The sequence below is a fragment of the Folsomia candida genome, unplaced genomic scaffold (genome assembly GCF_002217175.1).
Source record: "Folsomia candida strain VU population unplaced genomic scaffold, ASM221717v1 Fcan01_Sc005, whole genome shotgun sequence".
In the NCBI taxonomy this organism is placed as follows: domain Eukaryota; kingdom Metazoa; phylum Arthropoda; class Collembola; order Entomobryomorpha; family Isotomidae; genus Folsomia; species Folsomia candida.
The window spans coordinates 2,036,761-2,056,932 of NW_019091197.1; the positions used below are offsets into that span (position 1 = coordinate 2,036,761).

At 36.7% G+C, this 20,172-nt stretch overlaps 2 protein-coding genes across 3 annotated transcripts; one reads left to right on the forward strand and one right to left on the reverse strand.

Moving 5' to 3' along the window:
• Positions 1–1,461: 1,461 nt before the first annotated feature.
• Positions 1,462–5,026, forward strand: LOC110849978 (cytochrome P450 6j1). 2 transcript variants are annotated; one of them, XM_022097463.2, is made up of 4 exons: positions 1,462–2,605; positions 3,941–4,180; positions 4,267–4,319; positions 4,551–4,711. In XM_022097463.2, exons 1-4 carry the CDS (start codon positions 1,483–1,485, stop codon positions 4,581–4,583), a joined length of 1,449 nt encoding a protein of 482 aa, XP_021953155.1. In that variant the 5' UTR covers positions 1,462–1,482; the 3' UTR covers positions 4,584–4,711. The 2 variants fall into 2 exon arrangements, with proteins under 2 accessions (XP_021953155.1, XP_035707577.1); XM_035851684.1 differs by lacking the exon at positions 4,267–4,319 and having other exon boundaries at positions 4,551–5,026.
• An 11,298-nt stretch (positions 5,027–16,324) lies between these two features.
• LOC118435674 (alpha-(1,6)-fucosyltransferase-like) lies at positions 16,325–20,093 on the reverse strand. The gene is made up of 8 exons (XM_035852054.1): positions 19,689–20,093; positions 19,438–19,595; positions 19,176–19,370; positions 18,539–18,791; positions 17,845–18,012; positions 17,622–17,775; positions 17,082–17,321; positions 16,325–17,001 (listed from the first exon to the last, which is right to left on the reverse strand). Exons 1-8 carry the CDS (start codon positions 20,018–20,020, stop codon positions 16,888–16,890), a joined length of 1,614 nt encoding a protein of 537 aa, XP_035707947.1. The 5' UTR covers positions 20,021–20,093; the 3' UTR covers positions 16,325–16,887.
• Between the last annotated feature and the right edge of the window lie 79 nt (positions 20,094–20,172).

Consider the following 20,172-nt stretch of genomic DNA (forward strand, 5'->3'; position numbering starts at 1 on the left):
TTCCGAAAAAGCAGTAATGGCGGGCGTGATGAAAAAGGCTAAATACGAGATCTACAATGGACTTCGGTCTTCTTTCTTCGCGAATATCTATGGTTGGATATATTTAGGATATCATACCAAAATTTGAGATTTCCAGAATCATTTTTTGACCATTTTTAGGTCAAAGTTTTCCATCGCCACTATATAGTACGGGATCTCTATTTAGGAACTTGTATCATCCCTGAATGCTTAAAAATCATTAAAAACACCTTGGGTACATTTGATTCTATTTACTGGTTCACTGGTCTTTGCATGCATGATTATGACCAATCGTGAATTTTAACCTGTTATGTGAAGTGGAATTATGTAAAAAGCCCTCTTATAGTAAGTGGTAGTTATGCAATAAATTTTATGCCATAAGGGTGTTATGCAAAAGTGTTTTATGCAATTTCACATGGAACCTGCACAAGTATAATAAATGAATGCTGATACCTGTGTATGTACATACACATATATATATGTACCTATACATACATATATGTAGCAACGTATGAATATATTCATTGTCTTCACCCCACGATCATTCTTTTCCTGTAGCAGTAACCATTACCTAATAAGTTTAACTTTTCGATGTAATGAAGTCAATTACATTTAACATTAGAGGTAGATATTAATCGTTGTATAACGAAATAAGTTACATATGTAATTATTTATGTAACAATTTAATTTACTTGTTTCACTGAGAAATTTGTGAGCTTTAGAGATACTCATGCTAAAATCGTATAGGGAAACTTGATTTCTAGGGAAGGAAGTACATATGTATGTACATATGCAGGATTAGAAAATCTGTCATAGAAAAAAAATGTAAAACCTAACACATTTTTTCCGTCCATGGGATTCCCATCAAACCTCAAAGCAATCTACTTATGTATGTACATATTAACATAGTTTACAACAGATTACATAGCTGGTAAAAAATCATGCACAATTATGCACACTCTTAGAAAACTGGTATTAAGTCATTACTGACCGGAGTAAGTATCTACATTGTATGTAGTACAAGCACTTGTTACAAAGGTGTCACCGATTATAAATGTTGTGATAATGAAAAATTTACCACTTACAAACAAATTAATACAAATCCGGTAGGAAGTTATAACTAAATCAATAGCACAACGTATGTGTGTAGTATATACAAAATACATATGTAAATATGTATTTTGCCGGATTTTTAACAGTGCATACTTCTTTCCCAATCATGTAATCTACAAGTAATTTCACAATTTTCTACTTTCCTACAAAGCGAACGACTATGGATCGAGTACACCCAGATACCTTTGACATAAAAAATTTGAGGTCAATCCATCATACATATGCGCCACAGCCAAGCTATGCAAAAAAGTAAATTAAACTACCCATGATAAATATCCATGTATACAGTTTTCCTCGTTTCATTCCTAGTAAAGCACATTGCCCAACTCCCACGATTTCCAGTCTTCCAAAATGTCTCACACAGAAAAGATTCTATCATTAATTTATTTCTACTTCCTCCTACCTGTCTTCACCTTGTACGCGTACATCGTCAAAAATCCCAAAACTCAGAAATATTTCGAATCCAATGGACTCCTTTATCTCGGCGACATCTCTTCCGGCTACGCCACCGATTTTCTTAACGGGATTGGAACCACGGAGATCTGGACGAAGTTGTATAATCGAGTAAAACAGGAGAAGGCTGACTTCGCCGGGGGTGACTTTATTGGACACAACTTCATCATAGCGAGGAAACCATCCTTCATAAAGTCAGTTTTGGTAAAGGACGCCTCCAATTTTGACAGGGTTCATTCATTGCTCAGCTTAAAAGGGGATTACATCGTGTCGAAATCGATGGTCTTCATGCAAGGCGAGGATTGGAAGAAGACCCGGGCAAAATTTGAGAGTGCCTTCACACCGAGTAAAGTCAAGCGGAGTTTTGACCAGGCTAATCAACTAGGAAAGAATTTGGTGGCATATTTGAACCGAGAGTTGGATAACGATTCAGAAAAGGGGATCGATTTCAGAATTGCCGCTCATAAATTTTCTCTTGATTCGGCGGGATCCTCAACGCTGAGCTTGGACACGGCATCCCTTCAAACGCGCGAACCGTCTCGATTTGAACAAATCTCAGCCAAATTTTTTCTTTCATTTGATAACTTCACAAATTGGTGGAAACCCGGCTTAATTCAATTGTTTCCCCGAATTGCGACGTATTTTAAGATTACAGTAATTGATAAGGAAATTGTTCAATTTTACGGGCACATTGCGAAGGAAAATATGAAAAATTCTGGAGGAGATAAAAATTCGAATGATTTCGGTGGTCTCGTCCACTCCACGTGGCAGGAGCTGTACTGGGGTCACGTGGATCGGCCAGATCAAGAAGAGTGGATCACGGCCAATTTGTTTGGCATGCTTTTGCCCGGCTACAAAACGACGCAGACGCTGATGGCGATGGGCGCGTATGTTTTGGCGATACATCAAGACGTCCAAGACAAGTTAAGGGACGAGATAAGCGCTATGATCGAGTCTAACGGGGAGGAATTCAATTTTGCAGCAGTTAATGGAATGACCTATATCGACATGGTGATAAACGGTAATGCATGTTTGCTTATTTTGAGTTTTTTTTATATTTTTGTATCATAAATTGTAAAACACAAAATGCAAGATAAAATCTGTGAAAAGAGATTGGGCAGTTTGCAAGTAAGTACTTTGGTATCACCTACTCATCGGTAATGTCACGGGGCCGGATTCTATACCAATACTTGCATACTATTACACACATACACTAGCGTACCTTCTTCCCAAAATGGTACTGAATCATTACTGATCGGACTATATCTATATATTTATGTATGACTTAACTGGCAAGACAGTAAGGGGAATTACCGTATACAGGGTGGTCCAAGAAGCTGTATAAAAATTAAATCCACCCCACCTTAAAGGCGGTATTACAAAATTCAAATTTGTCGTCAAAATCTGGTAGAGTAACTCAAAAAATTGTTTTGTGATTTTTTTTGTAAACTTATTTTTTAAAATGCGACCAACGTGTTCAGTTGAAGTAGAGGTACCGTACCGTACCGTACCGGCAAGACTGTTCCTGCCGAGGTTACATCGGAAGCGTTACAGAAAACAGCTTTAATTATTTGGTCGTGAAACAAATTTGCAATTAATTAATAAAATATGTGTAGATCCTGGTGGACATATTCAAAGTCATGCCAAGAGCCTAATATCATTAGCACCTTTGAAAAACTACCCATTGCCCAAAGTAGAAAAAAGCTGAAAACTCGGTTAAACAACTTAACCCACCAAGAAAATCCCCAATCCTAATACAACATGGTCGTTCTATTAGAATCCAATAAATTAACTATCTAGAGGCTAACTAAATTTGATTTGGGAAATATTATAAGAAATATCCGTCAGTATCTGATAACCTAACAGGGATGTCTTGATTTTTTTCCGCTTCCTTCTAAAAAATCTCAGCATTGCGCAAAACGGGCAACTGTGATTTTGATCCGGCAGTGGTAAAACATCAAGACATCCCTGTTAGGTTATCAGATACTGACAGATTGGATTATTTCGGATTTTTTATCGTGGAAATGTACTTTTAACATTCGACGATTTGCGGATTTTCATGTGCTTTGGAACGCTTTAAAAAATGACTGCAAGAAATACTCACTAGAAAAGTCCCTGTTTTTTTTGTCTGGTAAAAGCGATGCATTCCTAAAGTTAAGAACAAGGGCCGTCGAACAGCAAGTTTCGCATTAAAAAAGATCCGTTTGTAGGTTAGAGAAATTAAGAAAAATCTATACAGCTTCTTGGACCACCCTTCAGTAGAAATGAAGTACATCCTTGTGATAATGAAAACTTGCCACTCATAAGCAAACTATTACCAGTCCGGAAAATTCAATATGCCTCAATCGTTTTTCAGAAACTTTGAGAATGTACTCGCCCGTGGGATTGTTAGCGCGCACGTGCAAAAAGGAATACGCCGTCCCGGACACTACGCTTGTCTTAAAAGCCGGAGATATCATTGTCATTCCGCTCTACGGTTTACACTATGACGAAGAATACCATCCAAATCCGGAAGTTTTCGATCCGGAAAGATTTTCCGGGGCAAATAAGGACTTTACGTTTCTTCCGTTTAGTCAAGGACCAAGGAATTGTATTGGTAAATTATGCCTTTTTCCAAAAACAGGTTACTGCGCGTTTTTGAATTTTTAAATAAATTTCCGTCGTAACCTATTTTTGAAACAGACGGAATATACTTTTTATGCGCCATATTTTTAGCACGCTGGTGTCATCAAGAGGTGAGTCTGATCAAATTAAAACTCGGCCTGGCTAACTTCTAAACACCGACCGGCCCGAACTATCGGCGGGTTGGGGTATAGCCTGGACCAGGCTATACCCCAACCCGCCGATAGTTCGGGTCAACCAGGCTGCCTGGACCCGCGACCAGACTCATCTCTAGACAAATCCTCTGAATTTGTTTAGATCGACAGTCTAGATATGTACTTGAGCTGATTTATTTTACTGTTCAGGAATCCGAATGGCCATGGTGCAAACAAAAATGATGTTGTGTCATGTTCTCAGAAACTTTAAGCTCACCCCATCTCCAGAAACTCACAATCCCATGAAGTTCATTAAATCTGCATTTCCAGTCATGGATTCGGAAGAGGTGGTCGTGTGCTGCGCTAAAATTGAGTGAACAGTTACTTACGATTGTATTGAAGGTCCAAGAAACAGAAAATGTGTGCAAAAACATTATGTCAATATGTTACTAGATAATTTCAAAAAGTAAATAAATGCAGATAATTGAAGATAATTTTACCATCATGACATACTACAACAAAAAGGTTGCTAGAAACAATTGGATTTATTAAACGGTGTGATTTAAAATTTCAAATGAAAATGTTTGTCTAAATTTATGGAAATCGAGTTCAGTAAAATTTATCATTTTGAGACTCTTAAGTATTCACGACGTGGATTTTGAGGGCAATAAAAAAAATTAACCAGACTTGATGAGTTTTTTTAAGTATACCCTTCTGCACCTATGTATTAATATGCAACTAGTACACTCTACACTCTAAGAAACCCTGTAATAAAGTTATTACCAGGCGAAGTTTCTATGTGACTCTACCGCATGGTAATTAATTGATTGTTGAGTAGTAGAAAATTAGTTATTAACTGGTAATGTTTTCAAATTTCGCGTCCGGGGTTATTACCGGTTTGGTAACAAAATGTCTACCGCTCAATAATAAATAAATTACCATGCGGTAGAGTCACGTAGATACTCCGCCTGGTAATAACTTTGTTACCGGGTTTCTTGGAGTGTATGGTTAGCTATAAAGCGTGCACATACCCATCTGCAGCTAATGTCGCTTATGTACATACATACATATGTATTTGTATCTACCTATTTCCAACTTGTTTTTAGTACTTTTGGGTAAGTTAGCTCTTCATTCAAGTTGGATTTATGTATGTACCTGTAAAAACTGTATTTAATAGTAAGAATTAAACTTATCTGTATTTGTAAGTCTTGGTCGCATTAGCGAATTTAAATTGTGGTATTACCAAATCGATTTAGGTATGTAAATTAGGGTTGCCGCGGGTAGCGAAAATGCTACCCGTTACCCGACCCGCTACCCGCAGCACAACTACCCGTACCCGCACGGGTACCCGTGCGGGTACCCGTTACCCGCTACCCGTTATGAGAATTAGGTTAAAAACTAACCAAACTTCAGAATAAATATGATTTGATCAATTATTTGTTCATTTGGGTTGATATGTACTTTAAGATAATGCTATGCAAGTAACGCATGCTATAATTTGCTCGTAAATATCACTCGTTATTTTTGAAACCAACAATTTTGGCTTGCATTGAATCGTTTTTCAAGCTAAACCGATTTATGCACATATATCAAAAAATTGAGCCAAAAAATAGGAATTACATGACACTTATTTTTCCGTTGAATGACCCGTTTAATGGAAACTATTGGGATGGGATAGAGAGTTCAAAGTCCACCATGGTATTTGTTTAATGGAGGAAAAAATACGGAACATTTACTTGAAAATTAAACTTTGCCGCCGATATTTTTCTTCGAAGGGGCCGTTCAACGGAAAGATAAGTATCACGCGATTCCTAATTTGTGGCCTGAATTTTTTATATACTCGCTGGGCAATCTTGGTATGGCTCGAACATGTTAAAATCTCGTCAGCCTTACATACATAAATACACACAAATACAAGTCAAATTATTACTATATTTAGAGCAGGCAAACTATGCTTGAGAAACAATAATTGCTCCGCAGTTTCTGGACGTCAAATATATTTGAGGCTAGCATAGGCTTCCGTGGCTTCCGAAAAGAGACTCCGGCTATAAACGTTTGTTGCTGACAAATGACAAATTTTGAAATGGAAAAATAATAAATTGACGCTTTTGTTGGTAAATGGACTAACTAGCTGCTAACTTGCTTTGTGAACTGAGTTTTGACGAAAATTAAATAAAAACTGAACTACCCGTTACCCGTGCGGGTAGTTCTCGCTACCCGCAGATAACGGGTACCCGCAAGAATCGTGCGGGTATGCGGGTAACGGGTACCCGACCCGTTACCCGCGGCAACCCTAATGTAAATAAATAAAATTTGGGTCCCATGAAATATATTTTTCAGTTGAAAATTGTATATAACTGTTCTAGCACCTACTTCTAGCATTTTGTACCAAAGGGATCGTATTGTGAAGTTAAAAGTAAAGTATAGCGCATAGAATATACATATGATGTACATATTTATGTAACTAAACCCTATTTTAAATATTGATCAAAAACGCTGCGGAACTTGGCTATTCAAAATAATTACGGAATCACCCTCATTGACTCTCCATAATTCCCCCAGAGCAGAAAGACCGATCAATCATGTGATATCAAACTTAATTACCATTTATTTCACAATTCGTTAAGCTTCACAAAATTTACTTTTAAACTGCTCCTTATTAGTTCGTCTGGTATTTACGGTAATTATACAGCAAACCCAATGCTCTTTTGAGTATTCACGTATATATATATGAAAAAATGAATTTTCCTAATAGTGCGGCGTAATTTAGCCTTCATCGAAATTTGTTAGTACATTCGCCTTAGTAAAACCCTGAAGAAGCTTTGTGATAAAATTTTTAAAAAATACTTTTTTACTTTTTCTCCAATTTTTCCCAAAATCTCGACTTGAAATGTATTCCGACTTATTTTTCAATCAGATCCACCTCATGGTGAAAGCTTGCAGCACCGTGGGCAGTTTCAGCGCCCATTTCGACACAAAAGGAAGATTTTTTTATTCGACGGAGAAATCAAGGAGAAAATTTCACATTACGATCGTCATCATGTCCGGATACGTGGCGTTTCTTTGGATTCAGACGTACAAAGTGTGGGTGTACCACGGCGGTGAGAAAAACTTACATTTCCACACCGCCTATGGATTCAGTGGTATCTTGTTTATGTGTGTGGGGATATTGGTGAGCCTTTTGCAGAACCATGACAACGTAATCAATGGAACGAACCACATTTTGAATTACTTTCCATATTTTCGGAGTAAGTATTTAGTGGATTTAATCAGCCTACTAGGGAGCATACCGAAGTGTCTCTGTACTCTTAGAAATCTATTGTTAAAATAATATCAAACGGGATTCATGTGACTTTACTAACACGGTATTGATAACTAATGTCATGTAGTAATAGGTCGGTATTAAACTTTTACCATATCGATAGTAAATTTTTTACGGACCAGTATAGTTGTAATACCAAGCGGTAGCAACTTTAATACTGAGAAATCAATGTCTGCCTAACAAAACCAGATTTATAACAGTGCAGTTTCGACTTTTTAGTATGGCAAATGAAAGAACACCTCGGTACTGTCCCTAGTGACAATATACTTCATTCTATAAGAACAGTGGCGTATTTTTTTAAATATATAGAAAGTTGGATACCATATTCGAAAACGATTCAGAAATATTCGAGATTGTTGGATATCATGGTTTTTGTAGAAGTTAGTGGAACGCTAATTTGTCCCATCTCCTCGACCATTTTCTTCGTCTACTCTCCGGACAATCCGATCCATCCGCGATATGGTATTCCAAACGTGTATGGATTACAGGATAACTTGGTCATGATTGGGATATCTCTCATTTTTGTAACGTGGTCGGCGTGTGTTTGTTGGTATGCCCTCATGTTGTTCATCGTGTTTGGGACGACATATCTGAGTAAGTTTTTTTTTAATTTCCTTCCAGATAGCCATGAAATATTTAAGTTGAATAGTTTAAAATACTGTACTACAGTATGTAAAAGTGTCCATGTAACTAATTTACTGTGGCGTCACTTTAATGTTCGCCACTTTGGTTACAATTTGTCGCCAAACTGTAGCAATAATTCCTTCGAAGTTCTAAGCTGTTTATGATATCCATAAATTTTGTCACTGGAACGTACTATGTAAATATTTTAAGACTATGAAATTTCTGCATAGTTCCAATCCTGCTTGTGCTGCGGGAATTCAATATGAATGCACTGACGCATTTGGCAATCCCCTCGTTGCGGGAGGCAGATCACATGGCCAGAGAATTTACAACGGCGCGCCTCCTTCACAAGGAAATGATGCAGAGTGTGGGCCTAGTTTTGGGCTTTATTCATGGAATCGTGTCTCATCTTTGTCTATTCTGTAATTTTGCGGTGCTAAAAAATTGGCATACCATGGACACATCTGCAACGGTGAGGACTCAAAATCATAACATAAGTTCACATTCAGTTGATCAATAGAGAATGAATAAATAAATTATTCATTCATAATTCAAGTTAATGAATAATGAGCAAATAATTTCCTCAAAAATCTTGAATGAATGAATAATGAATAAATATTTATTCATTTTATTTCCATGAAGGACGAAAGAATAATTTTTATTCATTTTTCTCATATGCTTAATACATGGGGTATATTGTGAAATCTAGCTAATAAGACGAATTTGGTATAAAATGAATAAATACTGAATAATGAATGAATATTTGTGTTCAAATTTTAAATAATGAATGAATATTTTTCCCTTATTGAGAAATTCCATGAGTTTTGAGTGAAGAAATATTTGTGGAATTTTTTGAGATATTCCCGTAATTGATGTGAAATTATGATTTGAGTAAAATTAATGTTTTGCGCAGATGCTGTTGACGGTATGGTCCATCGTGATGCAGGTAGTATGGACAGTTGTGCTCGAAGTGGCGGGAAGATTTCATAAATATTCAATCAAGACGATCAAATCGTGGAAGACGTTGCCCTTCAAGAATAAAACGGAAGCGAAATTCTTTGCAAAATATAGGAAATCTCAGAAACCATTGATAATCGGGAAAGAAGGGGTTCTCACGTTTAGGAGGATCAGTGTCCTTAAATTCTTAATGGCTGTGATCAAAGGGACCTTTCGTGCCCTGTTAACATTGGGGAAAACGAAGGGATAATTGTATCGGCTTATTTTTTTAATTTAAGAAGTATATATATAGATATTCTAAAGAAGAAAAAAACTGAATTAATTTTAAATGCATATGTAATCACCTGCTTGTTCTACACATGTATAACAAGCATAAATATGTTCTACATTACACACATTACATAAGCATACATATGTTCTACATGCATTATGTAATTAATAAATACAGGTAATACCAGAAATAATATTTATTATCATTTTTCCACATACTTCCCTAGTAGCACAATATCGAGAATTACTCGTGTAAAACACAGGTTTCGAGCCCCAAAAACTCGGGGAATACACGTCATGTTTTGGGTGTCCGATTGGTGGAAATTTGGGGAGAAGTGTCGCCAATTCCAACGTGTACAACACGTGTCAAACTCGTGTTTTTTTAAGGTATTTCTCGAAAAAATCACGAGTGTGCCTCTACATATTTCCGTAATTATCTCGTGTTAATTCTACTTCATAACTCCAAATAAGCACCAATTTGAAATTTGTTTTGAAATTTAATTTATTTCAAATACTAGAATAATATGTCACAGCTTCAACTAAAATAGTAGACTGTATGTAATTAAAAAGTAATTAGTGTGAGTTAATCGGTGGATTCGTTCTGGTCATCCTGCAGATTACCGTTTTGATTACCTTCCCCTCCATTGTGAGCACGAGCACTAGGTCAAAAAACAACAATGTATTAAAATTCTATACAGATAGTAATTGTGGCTATTATATAATTTGTGGACTTACATCTTCTTGGAAGACTTTTTAATTCTTTTCGGTACATTTTTCAACCACGTCTTTGTTATTTCTTCAATTTCCGTATCCGTGACTGAATTTGATGTACAACTACGGCGAACAGCATCTAGAATTGACCAATTCGAATTGAATTAAGAATATTTTACACGAAATAATTATATTTGATCCACGTATGTCTTACCGAGTACAATCTCGTTCATCCAACTCTCACGAAAAGCATATTTTTCTCCTCGTGATCCAATCCAGTTGTAATGCTCTGCCAATTTGTCATCGCACAGATTTGACAACACCTTGCGGGTACATTTCGGATTATTGCCACGAGCTCGATGACCCAACTCAATTATCTGGTGAACAATTAAAGCAATTATTTCTCCATTCGTCTATGCATAATTAAAATATATTAATATTTTTTACCAATGTTTGCTTCTTGTCATCTGACTTATAATGAAGTTCTAATTTATCGACCTCTTCTTTTGTCTTCAATGGAAGATCATGTTCCACTTTTGCACGGGCTATCCTTGGAGTCTTAACCTGCTGTGCGACAAGTATGGCATCTAGGGATTCTTGAAGTTGTCGAATTTGAGCTTTCAAAATAGCGATATTTCTAACCATATATTTCTCAAATTGGGATCCTGTGAAAAAGAAATATTGTTAATATAGTTCTCTTATACTTTTATTATACATTATACGTATTATTTATATCGTAGTTGCATAATAAATATAACTCACCTCCCAAAATTGGATTAGATGCATTCAAAGAAGAAACGTCCTCTCCATTTCCGGCACAATTAGTGACACAAGTTTCATCGTAAACCGTAGGGCTCCGGGCCTCAACATTTGACTTGTTTTCCAAAGGGTGAGATTCCGACGTATCTTCTCTACTGGGGCCTTGATCGTTCGCGAAAACTTGTTCTTGACGCGATGTTGAGGCAGCATCTTTTTTCGTTTTCTTAATCGATTTAGTCGCCTTCTTGGAAATTGTCTCCGGGTTGACTAAAAGCATCAATACAAAAATTTTACTAATTGTATAATTAATAAATATATTCCCAAATTCTCAATATAAAGCTACCCAGAGTAAGATGAAACTTTGGAGGGGATGAAACTCTTTTGGTCTTGAAGCTGCCATCACTGTGCCCGTCTTCATCGCTGGAACTGTTTTTCTTAGCCCTCCTACGAGATTTGTCTGCGTCACTAGTCAATTCAGCATCACTCTCCCGGACGACAGCCCCCAACTTTGCAACAGCGTCATGATAAGTAGCTGAAAATAATACCGGTTTAAAATTAAGAAAAAGAAAATTATCCATATTAGCATTTAATGTTCCGTCTAACAAGTAAGTATTACGTCAGCTTACCGAATTTATGACCATTTCCAGCAATTTTTATATCATAAACTAACCAATCACTTTTTGCCGCCTCGTGTAGACTTGCAGCCTTAACAGTACGATTAGATGATTTAAAATTCGGCCACACACATTTTTTGCCACCTTCACGTAACCAGCAACTCGTCGTGACCTCAATTTCCTCCGTATCTTGGAACTTGACAATGACAAAGTAGGGGTCACTCATTGTAGAAATTTTACTTAGAAGTATGGAGTAAAGGAATCGCCAAGTATTTCTCCTCACAAGGTAGAAGAACTAACTTTTTTTCTGAATATCTTCCACCTTGTATTTACACAGCAAGTCAAGCGACGACACTAATTTAACATTCACTAGTGATGACGAGCAAGGTTTTTTATAGTAGTCGACTACTTCTTTAAATTTTCTACCAAGCAACACTTTTTCCCCTTTATGCGTTGCAAATGTTTTGACCACTACGATATCCCCTCCCACAAGTTCACACACACTGTTGGCAACCCCGACTCGAAAGGAAAATTTGGGATGCAGGTATTTCGAAAAATATTGCACTGGGTGTGGAAGGATATTAAAATAATCATCAAATTGGAAAGTGTGTAAAAATGTCGCTCCAAGCTTCTCACCTCGTGTTGCACTGATTTGTGACTCCCGCTCGATTAACCGCCTGTGTGCTTGAGACAACTGATTTGATGGACCACGGATTAATTTTTTTATTATTTGAAGTTGATTTTCAAAGCGAAACCCACTGAAGTCGTCCAATGCTCCATGAATTAAGCAATCTCTCGCTAAATGTAATAAACCATGAATATTGAAAGATAAATTTTCTTTCCCATACAATCTTCCAAAATGTTGAACAAAGTAATGTAGTAGATCGTTGGCATAATCATTGCAGGTTTTATGTAAATTTTTGTCAGCCAAAATTGATATGGCCACATGGAGGCAGAGAAAATGTTCATACTGGTCATTTGGAATGTTATTTTTCAAAACTACTGGTCCTGTGTAGAGCACAAATTGACGGAATTCTGTAGCCTTCCAATTGTCCAACTCCTTTAATCTACGAGGTTTTCTTGCAAATTCAGATGGGATATTCCGAACGAGACCCACAAGTTTAAGTGATATGTTATCAATTTCGTGTGGCCGTAGTCTTCCTGGACACTTCTTTCCTCTAATTAGTAAATGGAGCAGCTTTCTGACAACGCCCAAACAAACTAGATGCATATACTCGCACGGAACACCATCAACTAAATCAAAATTAAAATCTCTAATTATAGTACACTCATTATGATGAGCTGGGTCTAATGCTGATCGAAATGTTTCGTCGGTTCGTCTTGCACACTCTTCATATGGAAATGTAACACGATTTTTAAAATAAAGTCCATTAATTGTGCACTTTCCACATGATTTGTATCCGTTGTGACATTTTGTTCCAAGAACGTACGCTCTAGCTGGTGCGTCGCAGACCAAGGCACTAATTCGAACAGTAAATAATTGATCATTAATTTAAACACCATCTGCACACAGTTTAAATGTTTTAAGAAATTCATTAAGATATTCGTTGACAGAACTCGGTTTTCCTTCTCCAAAATATATCCCAATAATAAATACATCATCCAAAATTCCACCCAAAATTGGCCAAAATTGTTGTGAAGAACTTTTTGTCAATGGAATTCCATCGATATTTATCTGTAGATTTACAACTTTGCTGGGGAACTTGGTCACATTTCTTGATACAATATCCTTCACATATCGCACCCACTCAAATGCCACATATTTTCCTGGGGCCACAGTTATGGTGGAAGTCTCTCGTGGGGTTGATAATAAGGATCGACTATCAGCTGGAAGTTCAGAAAAACAATTGTGTGACCTTAGTATTTTTAAAAGATCACTTGTTGCAGAGTTTGTAATATTATGTCGGATTGACCAGTCTTTAATTTCTGCTCCGATGTGGATTACAAAATCTTCTCTATCTTCTTCAGTACTTGTTATAGAGTTAATTGATTCACAATCTATTTCGAGACTTGAAAATGATTCAGCGAGTATATCCACTTCCAAAGTAGAACTGTGAGGTGGAGATTTACCCTGATCTAAACTTATTGGAACAGATTTCGAAACATCTTGATTACGCGAATTTAGATGAAAATCTTTCAAATTCCTGTTAACATTTCTTTGAAACTTTCTAGATCGTGTTTTTTTCATTGCAAAATAAAAACAAAATATTTCATATTTTTCTTCACAATAATACTTTTACCGCTTTTGATGATGACAGGGGGTAAAAACATATGTAATATGATATGATACCATACGTGATAATCTCGGATTTTTTTGTGCAAATAACACGAGATTTCTCGTAGTTAAGAACTCATGTTTTGTATAAATATAACTCGTGTTTTTTTACAAATAAAACTCGTGTATTTATATGCGGCAATACACGTGGCGCCGAACCGTGTATAACTCGTAATTATTATTGGTTTATTCGCGAGTTATACACCACTACGAAAAATACACCAATTGACCCCAATTTAACACGCGTATTACTCGGTATGTGCTACTAGGGTTTCTATTACATATGTATGCATTTGCTTCTAAAACTGAATCAATGAGAGTTGGAAATTAACATGAAGGTTATATTTAAATTTTACGGATTAAATTATATTTAAAAATTAATTAGAATTAATTTTTAGTCGTAACAATTTTTTATCGCAGTATTTACATTTTTTGTTCCACATTCTATGGGAATGGTTGACATCAAGTCTAGGCATCGGAAAAATATTGGACATTGGATTCATCAGCAAGTACACATATTTTCGCATTTCCTGCAAAATTTATGAAATTTTAATTCCTTTCATAATTTGAGGAGGATTAATTCCAATATGCCGCAATCCATACCTTATGACAATCTAGTAATAACCACATTGTTTCCCAGCCCCAATGATGCGTACTCTGCAAACTAATCCCCAACAGCAATCACATTGCGCGGTGCAGCCCCACCCCGACTTGTGACAGTTCTGGTTATCTCCGTTGCAGTTTTGGCGTCGTCTCCAGGGAGCGATGAAATAGCCCTCGTCATGGTTATCGTAATAATCATTATCGTAGCCTGGTGGTGGGTACAAATGCTGGAATTAAAATAATTAATTAATAAAACTATTAAACTTCTTAAACACGCTTAGAAATCAAGTCGTAACTAAAAATAATACCAAGCGGTAATCATATACATATATATGACGGTACCACAGTGGCATTGATAAGTAGTATTTAGTAGCTTAGAAAGTTTAACCATATCGGTAGGAAATTTTTGGGGCGAAGTATAATTTTAATACCAAGCGGTTGCAATCTTAATACCGTGAAATTAATATCGGCCTGACTATAACAGGTGTCGAACAAAGATATTCCATTCTTTACTGTAAATCGTTTTACTAATGACTAAAAAACGCATATGTGAATACCCTGGGGACCGCGTCCACAGTGAGGGGCTTATTTAGACCCATAATCGAAATCCAGACCAGTATGACGGAAAAAGCAGCAATTTTCATTCTGGCTAAAAAAATACTTTTAATATTTCTCGTTACACTACCCTTTAATATTAGTTGATTACTGTTGGGTGAGCGGTGACGGAATGAATTTTAAATTGTGAGGCAGATATATTTATAAGTTTTCTTTAAAGGGTGACCTCTTGTTTGACTAGAACGGAGAAATATTGCGCTTAATGCAGTAATTTGTGTCCAAGCATTAACGATTTTTAGGTCTTTTATATGGGATATTATCCTTGTGACGTAAAATTTAAACTTCTGAAAAGCTGGACTTAGGTAAACTTTCAGGGTGAAGACACATAGGTAATTCAAGGCAAGGAATTGTTATGTAATTCAAACGAGCAATTTAAATTATTTAAAACGCCAGAAATTTACCTAATTAACTGTTAACATACAAATTTCCAGCAGTGTATTAACATTGAAATTTTGAAACAATGGTTTTTTATGTACATACTAGCGTATAGCCCGGCCAAGGCCGGGTTCTAGGGTTCCAGTGGGGGGTGTGCCCAAAGCGAAAAATTCGTCATACTATACTTTAAATAATTCCCACTGGAGACTTTGTCATACCACATGCATACATCAGAGTGAGGGTTTGCCCAAGTCATGCTGCATTTTAATTAATCTGGTCACAGTACAATTTGATTTCCCCCTGTGGGAGTAGTTGAATAGCTAATTACTTAAATTCCCGTCGCGTGGGAGTAACTGCATAGCTAACTATTTAAATTCCCACGCTTCACGCTCCCGTTAAGTTCCATAAACCCCGTTAGCTTCTACAATTAACGCCAAGCTATTGACGGATTCGGATTCAGCGTCAAAAATATATTCAAATTGATATGCGACATCACGAATACGCCATATTTGGACACCACGGTCACGGCAAGGTCACGCGGGCCTCGGAGGTCAAAACCATTAACGGCGTTGGATTTAGTGTCAAAAATACATTGGAATTGATATGCGACATCACGAATAAGCCATATTTACCCCCTACGGTCACAGGAAGGTCACGCGGGCCTCGGAGGTCAAAACCATTAACGGCGTTGGATTTAGCGTCAAAAATACATTCGAATTGATATGCCACTCGTTGCAGGTGGAGTGTCTCAAACTAAAATAATTAATTAATAGTGTTTATCAAGATCACTTATCATGATAACCACTATTGATGAGTGATGTGATGTATGTATGTATACTGCACACTCAATTTACTTGCACACTGTGTTTATATATTAAAACATTTAATTTGAGTTTGATGGCAAGTGTACGTACGCGAAAGTCACGTGCAGGCGAAGTGAGACTCATGCAGAAAATTCATGCATGCAGTTTTTGCTCCGCTTTCCTCTGTCTCCTCTACGGGGCAACTTGCATTGAGAGCCACAGGGACTCAGTCAGCGACTTAACACTAACGCTTTATTAGAGTGGATGCTAAAAAAAATTTAAAAAGCAAATTGATTTGTATCATGATTTATTGCATTATGTTAATCCATATTTTTGAATTCGATTACCACCTAGTTTTAAAAAATAGAATTTCGTCCATTTCTCGTAAATGGTCATCTCCGTGCCTTCGTTTGTTTGAAGTCCAGTCCTTAGGTTTTATCACCTCGGAAATGTATGTGCTGGAAATTCAATTGCTCAAAATATCTATGTAATAATTATTAATGTATTTTATTTGAATAATTTCAGGACGAAACAAACTTGACGTCATACGTATTTGGTCATTCATATTAATTAATACATATCAAGGATTAAGCGGCATTTATGTTTGAAAAAATTTACTCCAATCATCTTCCATTGATGTATTAGCCCATTTTGTGGGAAACTCTTCCCTCCGACTCAAAGATTTTATTTTATAAGATGGGAAAGTTCCATTCTGTCAAAAAGAGTTAAATGTGGACATTCTCATTTAGCATAATTTTGCAACACGTGCATTTTTTAAATATTTTTTCTCACTTTTCCCGTTCGTTTATTAACCCCGAATGCAATATGTTCATCTAATCTTTTAAATTCGAGGATTTCATCACCAACTTCGAATTCTAGCTCAATGACCGAACCCACTGGATCATTTGCATATGCGGCTCGTCTAACGAGATGGCTTCCTCCACCGAAATAATATTCGGAATCAAGGGAGATTATCCGGCCAGAGGCATCCGAGCGTTTCGCCTGCATTAATTCGTAGGCGAGTCGACACACCTAAGAATAAAAAAATATTAGTGATATAAATTCGTATTTTTAACATAACAAATATTTACATAATTACGGGTATAGAATTTTAATGAACGAATACATATTCTCCGTAAAATATAAATTTATCATGTCGCCAAAGCTACGCACTTTCAATTAATGAATAAAATGGCTTAAATTGTGTGCAAAAAACAACTGTTTGTTAAAAAAAATGACAAAAATATCTGAGAAGTTGTCTGGCAGAGTTTGTTTACATGACATAAAAAATAAGTTTTGAAGAATTTAGGGACCTCTGTTTTATCAACTTACTTGAGAGGATAACGTGCAAATTATGAATTCACAGTCGGATAATAAATCCAAATCTTGAAAAATCCCGATTAGACTTCCGTTAAGCCTTTTACTAATTGCGGCGGATTCTGCAACTTTTAAGTCGGCATGAATCTCCCACTCGGGGGATTTATACCTGAAATTAATTCCAATCAAGTGAAAATTCTCAAAGTTCATCATCATCTTTACTTATCCATCAACGCACTTTTGGCAAGCTTCTTTAACCACGCGGGGATCATCGGTTGCTAAAAATACTCGTTTTCCTTCTATTTGACCCAAACTCGAAAAATATTCTCGTGCCGGTTTCATGTACATGTCTAGCGGGTAGAATACGGCTTCTTGACCAATCTTGTCCGTTCTCCTGATATGAATTCTGTCCAAGTTCGCAGAAAATAATTAATTATTTACTGAAATCCGGTAAATAATAGGCATTAAAATAAGGCGATTAAAGCAGTCCTGGGTAACATTGTAAAATCCGAAAATTTCCTTAAATTGTAAAATCTGTAAATTCAAACTTGGAAACACGAAATTTTACAAATACATATGTATGGATTTCAAAGCAAAATTAGGTTACACCATTTTGTAAATTGACTCAGACCTAGGTCGTCTTTTTACTTGGTAAAAGTTTTTAAAATTATTTTGCAAAACTTACGAGTTACTAACTACTGCGTAAATTGCTTTATGCATTAAATTTTCTACGGGTTTGCATTAAAATTATGCCAGAAATGGTACCGCCCGATATGGCAAAACTTTAGTGCCGAGCTCATACCATCCGGTATTAATTATTAGCATCAATTTTGTAGTGTCAGTAGTGTCACACTTATTTGAGCCCCGCTTTGTACTAAGCATTTTAACCCTGGATTTCTAAGAGTGGGCATAAATTCATTCCCGAGTCTTACCCAACAGTGCGTGTCTTGTTGTCAAATTTTGCCTTGTTCCTAGCGCCATCTAATATCTGCCTGATTTTGGGCTGCGGTTGAAGAATGTATTTCACAAATTGCCCCACCCACCAAATGAGGGGCTCGTCCTGCAGAAGTTCCAGTGTCTCCGCCAAGTCAAGTGGTATCGTGGTTGGGAGAAAGTTTGGCGGGTTTTGGAGTACGTCGATGACGGGTAGTTTTAAGACTTTGGCATGATTATTGCTGATGTTACCTATAAATTAGGTATGTTAATATAGAGGTAAACCGAAGTCATGGAAGTTTAACTAAATACGTATGTAAATCATGTGAAATTTTCGAATTTTAACTCATTATGAGAAACGTTTCGGGTGCCGTTTGCAAAAAAATAACTGCAAAAAGTGCTTTCTTGCAGACATTTTGACCTGCTAGAAATGTAAGGCACAAGAAACTACTTCCTTCCTGTGCGCACCCTATGCACTATGATAGTGCATAGGGTGCGTCGCTAAATGCGCATATTTATTGAAGTTCCCTGCACGCTGCATTTCTTGCCTGACCTGCGTGTTATCTTTAAATTGGGTTGGATACAGTGATTCCCATTATACATATATCAAATTGATCACGTGTTTTTATCACTAACCGACTGCATCCCAACCCTCAGCAACTTCTCCGTCATCGTAATCTCGGCAGGTTTCACTTATCGGAAGAAAAGTCGTTTCCCACCCGTCGGGATTGTAAGACCAGTTCTCGCTCTGTAGGATAAGCGTCCTCCCAGTTGCGTAAGCCGTGATGAGACAGTACACGACGTGATGGATTTGACATGCAAATCCACAAGCTGAAAAGTTAGGAAAAATCAGCTTAAAAATGTTTATGAATTCATAGCTTTCACATTAGTTATATACTTTTGTTCACGTGACAAACAAGTTTTCTTGCAGAGGTGCAATTTCTAGGATTTTGCAACAATTCAAGGCGTCGCTGGATTTTCCTTGATAACAAGTTTGTTTCACGAGTGCGATAAGTCTCGTAAATATCTAGGCGGTTCAGTAACGAGTTGATAATTCTAAAAATGTTTTTTATTTGGAAAATAAAAATTACATAAAAACTTCTTTTAACTTAAAATTATAACTTTAAATATGTTTGTTAGATTTCTTACAGTGTGATTTCATTATTCATGGCTGATCCAGCAGTTCTACCGATGTGACGTAATTCATCAACTAGTCGGTGTAATTCTCGTCTTGAGAACTCGTATTTTTTAAAGCTTTCTTTCCGCAAGGGTCCATAACCTCCCAGTTCGTAATATTTCCTGACTTTCACCCCAAGATCTTCAGACTCATTCTTGAGACTCCTTAATTCTTCAAGGACCAGGTCAAGACGAGATTTTAAATCTGTCGCAGGAGGAGACTTTCTCATTGTGGAAGCGAAAATGGCAGCCCACAAGGAGACATCAATAACAAGAAGCACTGCGATGATGCGGTTAAATTCCATGGCGTGTGGTATTCTAACAAAGAAACACGTATTGAACCAGCTAAATTTGACCAGTCAACTAAATTGCAAAGTGGGTATTTAAAAACGTGGTTAGCCTCATTTAGATCAAATTCGTCATATGACGTGTTTCAAAAAGCGTCCCTAAGAAACCA

What these genes read in the sequence shown, in the direction of transcription:
- LOC110849978 (XM_035851684.1), top strand. Translation starts at nt 1,483, where the DNA reads ATGTCTCACACAGAAAAGATTCTATCATTAATTTATTTCTACTTCCTC. An exon ending in TATCGACATGGTGATAAACG is followed by an intron (nt 2,606 to 3,940) that starts GTAATGCATGTT and finishes ATCGTTTTTCAG; the next exon opens with AAACTTTGAGAATGTACTCG. An exon ending in AGGACCAAGGAATTGTATTG is followed by an intron (nt 4,181 to 4,550) that starts GTAAATTATGCC and finishes TTTACTGTTCAG; the next exon opens with GAATCCGAATGGCCATGGTG.
- LOC118435674 (XM_035852054.1), bottom strand. Translation starts at nt 20,020, where the DNA reads ATGGAATTTAACCGCATCATCGCAGTGCTTCTTGTTATTGATGTCTCC. An exon ending in ATGAATAATGAAATCACACT is followed by an intron (nt 19,596 to 19,688) that starts GTAAGAAATCTA and finishes AAACATTTTTAG; the next exon opens with AATTATCAACTCGTTACTGA. An exon ending in AACAAGACACGCACTGTTGG is followed by an intron (nt 18,013 to 18,538) that starts GTAAGACTCGGG and finishes GAACTTGGACAG; the next exon opens with AATTCATATCAGGAGAACGG.